This window comes from Crocuta crocuta, unplaced genomic scaffold (genome assembly GCF_008692635.1).
Source record: "Crocuta crocuta isolate KB4526 unplaced genomic scaffold, BGI_CrCroc_1.0 scaffold172, whole genome shotgun sequence".
Lineage (NCBI taxonomy): Eukaryota > Metazoa > Chordata > Mammalia > Carnivora > Hyaenidae > Crocuta > Crocuta crocuta.
This window is the reverse complement of record NW_027528872.1, coordinates 8367849-8379541: the sequence shown is the minus strand read 5'-3', so window position 1 is coordinate 8379541 and position 11693 is coordinate 8367849. Positions and strand designations below refer to the sequence as shown.

At 40.8% G+C, this 11693-nt stretch overlaps 1 protein-coding gene across 1 annotated transcript in view; it reads right to left on the bottom strand.

The window, feature by feature from the left end:
* Positions 1-1506: 1506 nt before the first annotated feature.
* MSANTD2 (Myb/SANT DNA binding domain containing 2) overlaps positions 1507-11693 on the bottom strand; it is a 31809-nt gene continuing 21622 nt past the window's right edge. Inside the window, 3 exon segments of the mRNA XM_077756618.1 lie at positions 1507-3039; positions 7917-7977; positions 9547-9802. Of these exon segments, the coding sequence (XP_077612744.1) occupies positions 2187-3039; positions 7917-7977; positions 9547-9802 (1170 nt within the window). The 3' untranslated portion in view covers positions 1507-2186.

Below are 11693 nucleotides of genomic sequence, written 5' to 3'. Positions count from 1 at the left end.
ATCTGATTCCCTGCTATCCTCTCTTCTAGATTGTTCTGGTCAAAGAAACTAGATATTCAGTTATCAGGCATCCGTTTCCCATTGTTCAGTTTTGACCTCTTGCCGCTACCACTTAACCATCCCAAGCCAGATGGTGAAAACATACTGGATCCTGGATCTCGTCTTGGCCATCTTCTTCATGTGGCTCACCGTGGCCTAGTAATGCCCCATTCTCAGTAGCGTTAGGTCAGTCTAAAACATCCTCGATAAATGTTCCCAAAGTGATCTGCCCCAGCTAAGTAACTAAACAACAGCAGGAAGGGGGATTGAGAAAAAAAAAATGCACGAAGCACGTTGGTTTGGGGGGTTGTCAGTGGCAAAGGTTGGGGGATGCTGTGTAGAACTCCTGGTAATGCGTTTTCCTGCAGCACTTAGCACTGAATATTATGAAATTGCTGCTATAAGATGGTCAGTGCAGCCTTAGCCTTTAGGTCTGTAATTCCAAGTCCCAAAGAACTTCCAAAGCAAACTCAGGAGAATTTTATAAGGCCCACACCTACAGACTGTACCCAGGGAGAAGAGGTGCTACACTCACATTCCAAGAATATTTATACTCTTCCTGAACTAGCATCCATGAAAACAAATTATTTTAAGTAAGCTCTACGCCCAATGTGGGGATTGAACTCCTGACGCCAAGATCAAGAGTTGCGTGCTCTACCAACTGAGCCAGCCAGGCACCCAAACTAGGATGCCCTATTTAGCAGCTTATATCAGAAAACAGCCAGCTCCTTAAACCTAGGCTAAAATGACATTCATAAAAGTCATCCCATTGATTATAAGCCCTCTAGCCATTTGAAACATAAGTATCAACCAACCAAGAGGTATCAGGGTGAGAAAAATCACTGATTTGACACCAGGTTGTAGGAAGGAAGAGTTTTTTTTTTTTTTTTTATCAATATGCAATTTAATCTTCAATAGTATAAAAAATGGGGAAAATTACAGCTCTTACCTGGATTTGCAGACCGTCTAAAGCAGAGCACCTGAGAGAGGTTGGGGGAATCATTAAAGATAAATCATCAATCTAACAAGTCCCGGCCATAAGACCAAAGTGATCTCTGACTGCCCTTCTAGTAAGCCAGTCGTCAGAGAAGAGCACTAACCTCCAAGTAAAGTGTAGCTAATGCAAAGAAACTCCTGAGATATCTAAATGTGATGACCACTTTCCTAATGGACTGATTCCTTACAACTTCCTACCCCGTGGATCACTTTCAAAAAGGTTTTAGATGTTTCTATTGGATCGACTCTCTTTTCTTATAACAGTATCATGACAATTCTCCATTTGTACTCTTTGAGTCGCCCCTGACCACTGAGTTTAAAGATGAGGAGTGAAAGTCTCTTACAAATTCACACGCTTAGGGTCAGAAGGAATATCCTAGTCATTTAAAAAAGAAAAGAAAGAAATGCAAAATGAAACGCTCCATTTGTTCCATACATTCTCAGCTCTGCTACAGAAAGCTCAACTAGTACTCCAAGAGGCCAAGAATTACTTTAATAATTTTTTCGTTAAAAAGTTTAAATGGCAACACAACCGTAAAGTTGGTACATCACAGAAACAAAGGTCTTTGCAGGCAACACTGATTGGGAATAGCAAAACACTTGGTTGGTGAAAAAAATGAAACTCTAAATTATATACAATATAGCTAAGGGTGATATTGAAAAACAGTCTTATTTACGGTGATTCAAGATTTAACTTGCCATTATCTATTGCTTATTCAGGGTTGTAAATAACACTTATATAGAGACGTAGAGATGTGTAAAAATGAAACATTGTGAAAAAAATACAATTTTTCAATTTCATATGAAACTCAAAGTATAAGTTTTGTCCAATATGGAATGTACCTACATTTGTTTATATTAGGGCTCTAAAATCCATTTAAAAATTGTTTTTTTGTGTTTAAAAAAGAAACAGCTGACCCACCATGCAAGTTCGCTGTAAATCTTGCTTGCTCAAAGTGAGCATTTTCAGGTGAGGTCTGTGTTTTCTGCCCAAAGTCTCATATGATTCCGTAGAAGTTGTACTGGCCCAATTGTGGAAAGAATTCCCATAAGAGTCTGATGGCAGCATCTGGATGAGGGAACAGTCTGGGTAATGGAAAGTGAGTAGAGAAGAGGAAGGTAAGAGCCCAAATCCTTATGAAGGATGACATTCAGTTGTTAAATTTTAAGGGGTATCCAATGGCTTTTTCCAGGCACTCAACTAATGAGCCAGCGGAAAGAAAATCCCTCTCTACTTCTACAAATTTGATATAGATGGATTTGGGGGAAACTCCAGGATCCACAATACAGTTCTGAGACAAAAACCCATTAATACCAACCCAATCTTTGCTGAAGGTTTTGGTATTTGCTTGGAAATGTAAAAATAAGCATTGCTGGAGAGTCCTGACCTCAGCAATCCCGAGGTAGCAATAGGTTATTCGGGTGGGTTCAATTTCCACCTGTAATGAGGCTTGTGCTGACAGGGTCTCCAAGTCAACCCGGCCCTCCTTTCCTGGGTCCAGGGAACGTCGCTCCATGTGCGGTGAGGGAGGCCTCTCAATACATTCTTCATAGCCAATGGCATAAAGGCCTGGACTTTTGGGAATGCCTCCTGGTAATAAATATTGAACAACGTTCCCACCAGTTGGTTTGGAATGGGCAATGGGTATCCAGTCAATTTCCATGTGCAGCTCTAGGCACCGAGCTTCACTAATGGTGATCTCTAAAAATTTGTAGTAAACATTTTTCCAGTTCATTTTCTGCACACGGGTCATAATGATCCGTCCCTCGGGCTTCTCGGAGTTGAAGTACTCCCGGAGTCGCTTGCCAAGGGGCACCTGGGAGCTGATCTCAGCATAATGGTAACGGATATCCTCTTTCCAACGGGTGTTATAACCAATTCCAAAAATGGCCAGTTTATTAGAAAGATGAAGCCTTGAAAAGTCCGTCCAGCTCTGAAACAGTTCCCATTTCAATTGGACTGATTCCAAAATTTGTACAATATTTTGCATGATGTCTCTCTTCCTAGAAAGAGAAACACAAGTTCTTCAGGTGTCTAGATCAGCACTGTCCAACAGAACTTTCTGCAATGATGCAAATATTCTATATCTGTGCTGCCCAATATGGTAGCCATTAGCACTTAAAATGTGGCTAGTGTGAGTGAACTATTAAATTTTTAATCATAATTTGAAATTAAGTCTAAATAGCCACATGTGACTCATGGCTACCTTATCAGATGGTGCAGATCTAGATAATCACAGTATTAAAATCTGAGGAACCCTCTTTCCTAGTAGACTTCTAGGAATTAATGATAAACTGCTTCTATGACTTCTATAGTCTGGCTGCATTAAACCTAGTGACTATTGATACATTAAGACCCTAGGGTTTTAGAAACCCAAGGATCAAGAATTTTTAAAAATTATGTATTTATTATTATTATAATTCCAGTATTGTTAACATAGTGTCATATTAGTTTCAGGTGTACAACATAGTGATTCAACAGTTCCACATATCACCCAGTGCTCATCACAACAAGTGCCCTCCTTAATCCCCCTCACCTATTTTACTCCACCCACCACCCCTCTGGTAACCCCTTCCCTTTGCTTGTATGTTTCTTAAATTCCACCTATGAGCGAAATCATACAGTATTTGTCTTTCTCTGAGTGACTTATAAAGTGCCTCTTAAAATGCATATGGTGGCCTTCAGACCTAGGTACCAAAAGCAGATGAAGGATGTTGTATTCAAAAAGGTATCAGTATCACTTAAAATAATGAACAACTTAATTTCTAACGTGGAAATTCTTAAAAGTTCAATAACTTTGGGTCATATGTGTTTGCTGAAGGAAAATATACAATTGATTAGGACTAATGACCTGATGCAAAAACAAAATGACATTTTCTTCTATTTGTCTGAAATTCATTACTACTTCCAAATTCAGAAGAATTGTCAGTTAAACACAGAATTAAGATCAGAGAATTCAGATGGAAAAGGTCTACATCAAGCTTAGGTTTTAAGAGGGGAAAATGAATGAATTGAGATTATTCTAGAAAATATTTTCAGGGCGCCTGGGTGGCTCAGTTATTAGTCAAGCGTCCGACTTCAGCTCAGGTCATGATCTCCTGGTTCATGGGTCCGAGCTCTGAGTCGGGCTCTGTGCTGACAGCTCAGGGCCTGGACACTGCCTTGGATTCTGTATCTCCCTCTCTCTGCCCCTCCCCCATTCAAGCTCTGCTTCTGTCTCTTAAAAATAAGTAAAAATGTTAAAAAAATTTTTTAAGAAAATATTTTCTAAAGGGGAACAAAAGCATAGAAACTATTTTGATTTGGATAGTTAACAGAGTAAAGCAGAAAATGCTGGGAAGTTCTTGTTTCACATGCTGTTTAACTCCTATAATTGTAACTGACACTTCAATAACTCATGTACTACAATGAGGATACATAATTATAAGGTTGTTTCTCAGGTATGGCAAAACTTTGATATTGGAAGACTGAAGTCTGTTAAATATTAACTTAGCAACAAACTATTACAGACTACACCAGTTATAGGTTTAAACTACAAAAATACTTAACTACCATCCTTATGTACAATCAAACCGTCAAGAGAAGAGGGTGTACACTGAGTGCTAATGGCTTCTTGGAAGGAGACAGATGCTTGAAAGCCTCCTATTCAATTCATGTATCTTCGAGGGGAAGAGCTTTTGGAACAAAATGGGGAATCTTCCACATAGCCATTCTCAGTCTGTCCTCTTACTCTCTTTGGCTTTCTTTGCAAGATGACAAAATGCCAATATTTTGTTATCAGCTGCTTCTTGGAGCCAAAGACTGCCCTGGACTTATCTGCCACTCTTCAGTTGGTCATGGAAGTTTGGAGTACCAGAGTGGCCACTTAGATGAAACCACTGCATTAGTGGGAAACTGTTCTTCTCAGAGAACACAAAGGCACTCAGTGATCACTTCTCTCACATTCAGTTTGGTGCTTGTGAGGTGAAGATATAGGACCGTGTTTCTGCACGGGTCAATGCTTTCAAAAAAAGCTATCTTTCACAGCCACATCCTTCCCTTGTCGTCTTTTGAAATGTGACTCTGGTCTCAAGGACTAGGCTAAGGAGTTGGGATGGAAGGCAGAGATTTTTGTCTACTCTGCTCACTGACATGCCCCAATGGCGGACATAAAGGAGGCACCTGATAGAGAAATGTGGACTGGGGCGCCTGGGTGGCTCAGTCAGTTGGGCGTCTGACTTCGGCTCAGGTCATGATCTCACGGATCGTGGGTTCGAGCCCCGCGTAGGGCTCCGTGCTGACAGCTACCTCAGAGCCAGGAGCCTGCTTCAGATCCTGTGTCTCCCTCTCTCTCTGCCCTTCCTCTGCTCATGCTGTCTCTCTCTCAGAAATAAAACATTAAAAAATTAAAAAAAAAAAAAGAGAGAAATGTGGACTGAGTGAGCAGATTAGACGACTCTTCTGTATGGATGAAGAATGGTTCATTTTAACCACAGGCTATGTCAGCCAGATCAGGCTAATCCCACCTATACTTACAGGGAAAAAAATAATCCAATGGCCAAATGAAGTTATTTTATTAGGCACTGTAATTGCCTTAAGTCATCAATAAGAAACAGTTCTGTGGAAACTTGTACTGGAAAATAAATGGTCTATTAAGAATCACTCTATGGGGGGGGCGCCTGGGTGGCTTAGTCAGTTAAGCATCCGACTTTTGCTTAGGTCATGATCTCGTGGTTCGTGGGTTCGAGCCCTGCGTTGGGCTCTGTGCTGACTGCCAGCTCAGAGCCTGGAGCCTATTTAGGAGTCTGTGTCTCCCTCTCTCTCTGACCCTCCCCTGCTCACGCGGTCTCTCTCTCTCTCTCCTAGAAATAAAAAAAAAAAAAGAATCACTCTATGGGGCGCCTCGGTGGCTCAGTCAGTTGAACGTCCGGCTTCGGCTCAGGTCAAGATCTCATGGTTTGTGGGTAGGGCCCCGCGTTGGGCTCTGGGCTGACAGCTAGCTCAGAGCCTGGGGCTTGTTTTGGATTCTGTGCCTCCCTCTCTCTTTGACCCTCCCCTGCTCACGCTGTCTCTCTCTCTCTCCTAGAAATAAATAAAACATTTTAAAAAATAATAAAAAAACGATCACTCTAATATTTTTTCCTCTGTGAGCTAGAACCTGTGGAAGAGGCAGCAAAGATGTTTATTTCTACACAGCCTGTTAGTTTCTTGCCTCGCTGATCTGATCTCAGCCTGAAGGTCCCTGGGCCTAAGACTCATCACATCTGCAAAACTATGGAGCACAGTGAAAATGAGACCCATTTACTTAGGTAGTTCCAGAGAACTGCCTATTATATTTCCTGATTTCTGAAGTTCCAGCCACAAGAAAAGTGTGGATGGTTTGAAGGTAGTGACACCAATTCTGTTAAGTTTCAGTTCATCTCCAGTTACATCAACTGGGTCTCCCCTGTATATTCCAGTGGTGAAAGGGAGATGGGACATTTTAGTGAAGGAGAGACAATGGTCTTTTTGGAGAACAGGGGTTTAAAGATACGGACTTGTAAAAATGCATTTTTTAAAATACTCATCAAAGTTAACCTTCCTTTGGGGCATTCCGATGTCACAATTTGAAAACAGACCTACTTCCCAACAAGAGATGGATTCGAACTTACTGACTTGAGCCATAAACTTATTTTTTAAGGAGTGGGGAGTGTTGACAATTTTAAGGAACAACTCTTGATCCCTAAACTTTCACCCTCTCCCCAGTCATGAAAGCAGCTGATATTGGGAATTCTTTGGTTCCACAGATGCTCTGGAAAAGGCAGGGGCATCTGCAAAGGGTGGTGGTGGTGGTGGTTTGCTAAACGAAAACATCAGTTTCTTTTTTTTATACTGCTTGTTGCCTATCACACCTCTTTCCATCTTGGCTGTTCCCCTTTCTCCACTGTCACTCAAACATCAAGATCGCACATATGGACTGAAGTACAGAAGAAAAAAGTGGGTGCTATGAATGCTTTGAGGTTTAAAAAAATGGTGTTTCTCCATGTTCCCACTAAATTTATCTTTTAATATATTTGTTTCATAGATATAATCAGGGATTTCCTTAAAGCTATTCAAAATAACCACAAGCATGGGCGCCTGGGTGGCTTAGTTGGTTAAGCGCCTGCCTTCAGCTCAGGTCATGATCTCATGGTTCATGAGTTCAAGCCCCACAGAGGGCTCACTGCTGTCAGAGCAGAGCCTGCTTTGTATCCTCTGTTCCCCTCTCTCTCTGCCCCTGCCCCATCACAGAGAAAGGAAGGAAGAGAGGAGGAAGGAAGGAAGGAAAGAAGGAAGGAAGGAAGGAAGGAAGGAAGGAAGGAAGGAAGGAAGGACGAACCACAAACACAGTATCACGGAAACTCAAAGAGCTGTCATATCCTTACAGAAGAGATAATGCTGAACTCAGGGGGAAGACCAGGCAAAGGGCCCTGGCTCGGGGTTAATCTATCCTCCAGCAACTGCTTTCTTTTTCAGATGTACAAAACGGCCATCTAAGAGCTTACTTTTTGCTTCCCACAGTGTAGTATCATAAGGAATGTAAGTGTCCCTCCGGCCCTCCTGTCCTCTCACCTAAGCCCAGATAAACTCAGGGCCCCGTGAATCATCTCTGTACCGTAACTGAGCATCCATATATCCACACTCATGTCCAGGCAAACACCATAAACGCACTTATTTTTGTGTAATACATTTATTTCTCTGTCTTGTACGCAAAATTCTCAACGTTTCCGGTTAACCACTGGCAAACATAAGCTTCTAAGAGGATGTGAAACAATGAATACACGTGTTTCCTTGGTGGCTTGGCTATGACAGCCATGACTTTCTGGATCTTCCCAATGGTCATTAAGTTTAATACACTTTATAGAAAGAAGCATCTACTTACTGTGCTTCTTCAGAAGACTCTTGTTTTATTTTTAATGTTCTCTTTGTGACAGGTATTTCATCTGAAAAGCAAGGTTTTTGAAAAAAATTATATTTTTCTAAGTAGCAGACATTTATGTACATAAGTCATTGTGTTTACTGTGTTCCGTACTTTCCGACGCAAGGCTGTAATTCTGGTGTCAAATCCTGTCCAATGCCAGATTTATAAACATAACTCTTATATAATGAGATGCATACATTTATATGTAAGATCAGAAACCAGCTCTACAAGTATAAAGTTTTTCAAGGTCACCAGTGGATTTCTAGCTAGGAGATTAAAGCTTAATTTCACTGCAAACATGATTTTTAAAGGAACAAGAATGAAAAATGATTCTCTTCTATTTAGGCTTCCTATGTAGGTTTTACAGGGCAATTATTCTCCCAATATCAGAATCAATATCCTCTGCATTTAATTTAATTTATTTTATTTTATTTTCCAAAGGTTTGAATGACTTAACTCTCCACGACAAAGCCAGAATTATAGGATGCCAAAGTAATTTAGGCCTTATTACTGTTTAGAAATTAAAAGGTAGTGATCACTAGGCATCTTCCCTTTTTATTCTCCCAGTCGTTAAGTCCCTCTTGTACATTGCATTAGTTTTACAGTTCTCTCCCTCTGTCTTCCAATATTTGAGAGATTTAAAAAGAAATAGTATTTGTAAGAAATATTAGCATTTAATCCTTTTTCTTTTGCATTAGCATTTCTCTACCATCAGGAATTCTGTAAAACAATGCCTGTGGACTTTTATCTTAAGCCAGAGAAGCACGTTCATAGTGCCTATCCTACTTATACATCTTTGGAGCTTGCCCGAGTAGCTCAATGGAGAGAAAAACATTTCCTTGTAAGTGAACACGCATCACACAACTTGCTACTGAAGCCCAGTGGTGCAGCAGAAACTAACAGTACTTCCGAATTATGAAAATCCAAACTGGGGCATTTGTTGCAAAAAGAAACAAAAACTAACTCCATATCCCCTCTTCATTAGGCCACCCAAGTTTAGATGTGATGGCCAGGAGTAATCTTCCATTCTTAATGTTAAGCCTAAATCATTCCAGCTACTGCTCAGGATAAGATCCTTAGTGATCGCTGATAAAATTCAAGTATCAGCTCTTTTCAAGATAAACGGAGGCTTCTCTCTCTCTCTATTTTTTTGTTCAGACTAAAGTGTGGGTGGTGACCTTTTCCAAATCACAAACAGCAAACAGAAAAGTAAAAGTATTTAGGAAAAAGCAAGGAAAAGATAGTTGGGTCTATAGCAGTTTTGAGCCAAGAGTTAACGTTCTTGAGCTACCTAGAATGAGAAGGTCAGGATACTTCAAATGGCATAGGATTCTACCTGTCACCGATTAGGAATTCTGTGTCTTTAAGGATTTTTGCTGGTTTCCAAATCCAAATGACCAACACCAGGCACTAGCTGGCAATTGAGGGCTAAGCCAACAATGCCCAAATTGCCCCAAATGGGCTGGCTATGTGCCAGGTGCTGCCTGCTGCCAGTGGGAACCGTACCAGGAGATCTGACGGATACTAAGTACCAGTACACATCTAAAGGCATACACACACATGTAAGTATCATATATATTGGCTTTCTTACCCAATTCCTGATCTGTTGGATAGCCGTGGAGATCCTGACTGTGGTTTCCCCAGTCCTCCTGTGAATACTCCTCCATAGTGCTGCCATCTGACTCCAGCTCCTGGTACAAGCCACTACTGTTAATAAGTACAGGCTGGCAGGGCTGAGCATCCCATCCTCCCTGACCAAACACCTGTTCCAACTGTTCAAATGTGTAACTGCTCTTTCTTTTCCCAACACCATGTTCTTTCACCCGACTGTAACACCTGCGAAGGGTCTAAGACACAAAGTCTTTTGTTATTCCTTTAAAGCTGTACTTCCTCTTCCAGGTACGGACCACAGATATTAATTACTATTAGACAGACACAGACAGACAAACACAGACACATTGTTACAGGAATGCTAGATTTCAAATTCATTATTATATTAGAAAAAAAAACTAATTTAGCATTTACTCAAACATGTTATAATTCAAACAATTATTTTGCAATTAATCATCCATTAAACAACAAGAAACATTACAACATTATTGCATGTACCCCATAACACATATTTTTATACCCCCACCCCCGTTTAAAAAGAAGTAGGGGAAAAAAAAAGAAAACAAGAAATACCAGCCAGCCAATAGGATGCACACCTGCCACAGAAGAGAAAGAGCTGCTATTGTGCCCAGAATTTGGAAAAAGTGAGGGAAGGGAGGAACAGAAAGAAGAATTTCCCAAAGCAAAGAATATAACCTTCCTTACTCTTCAGAAGGAAATCAGGGTAAAAACAATTGCCTAAGCGAATCAGCTAGTAAAACATATTACCTTCCAAGCCCGTAGTTCTTACTAACTTACTGTCTTTAGGGAAACTGTTAAAACTTAAAAGAGGTCAAATCAATTATGCTACAGAGCCCCCGTCTCAAACATCAGCTCTCAAGAAACAATATGCTAATTCCTACATTGGGAGATTAGCCAATTCTAATTGATTCTACCAACTCAAATTGTCAGCCAAACAAACCAAAAATCTCCTTTTTTGGGGGGAAAGTGAGTTGAGGTGGAGGGGTATCATTGCACTCCTTTTTCTGCCGTGTGCTACAGAGCGAATAAAAATCACTGTGCAAGTCCACAGGGAAAACCTGGACAATCTTAATGTCTTTGCATAACCCATTTTCTTCATGGTCTTCTAACGCATACTTCTTTCTGATCATTAGCCCAGTTTCCTTAATTAATGGCATCTCTTACTCTGTCTTACATGGTATTTCAAAAGATAAATCAAGGACTTAGTCCCAGCATCCACATTTAGTTTACTGACATCCAGTCTCTATCCAATCTCTGCTCCTTCGGTTCCTTCTAAGCTCCCTTCTACTTTACTGAATTTACTCAGAATTTTCTTGAGGGACAAGACCCTTTTTCCCTGGTGGCTCTTGAATACTTCCTGACTCAACTGTGCAAAACCGGTTCACCTCAGACTTAATTTATATGTATTAATCAGACTGTACACTTCTCCGAAATGTGAGATTACTTTCCATAAGCCAGTATATCACATATTCTCACCAAACTAAAACAACTCTTAATAATCTTTACAGAGCCTCCATGAAAGTTCAGTTATCTTTAAATCACAGGTGACAAACAACAAGAAGACACTCTGTCAAAATACTTGGCAGATCAGTCCCTTAAGGCTAGGAATCCAGATGGGCAAAAGCAATAATAAAAACACGACACATAGGATGATCTTCCTCAGACATATACAGAGCGCTGATTAGTTACCTTGTCCAAAAACCAGCCAGCCTACCCCCTGCATAAGCATCTGCCTTTCTCCCTCTCTTGAGATCTCTTCTGGTGCCTCAAATGATGCCTTAAAGGGCTGAGGTTTCTGATTAAAAGTGTTCCCTCTTTCTCTTGTAAAAGGTAGTCACAGCTACATAACACGAAACTTTCTAGAAAAAAGTCGGAAATGAACTTGGGGACTATGTCACAGGGTAACTTTTCCAATGGAAGGAGACAAATGCCTGCAGCAGATCTCATTTAACTTTCTATATACTCCCCTTTCCCAGTGCCCTCTGCCCTCCTTGCAGGGATTGGAATTTGAATTGCAAACGTCTCCTGCCAACTTATTTTTATCTCAGTGTCTAGTTTCTGCCTCCAAGAACACCCCAACTGCTCTTTTCGACTCCTCCAACGACC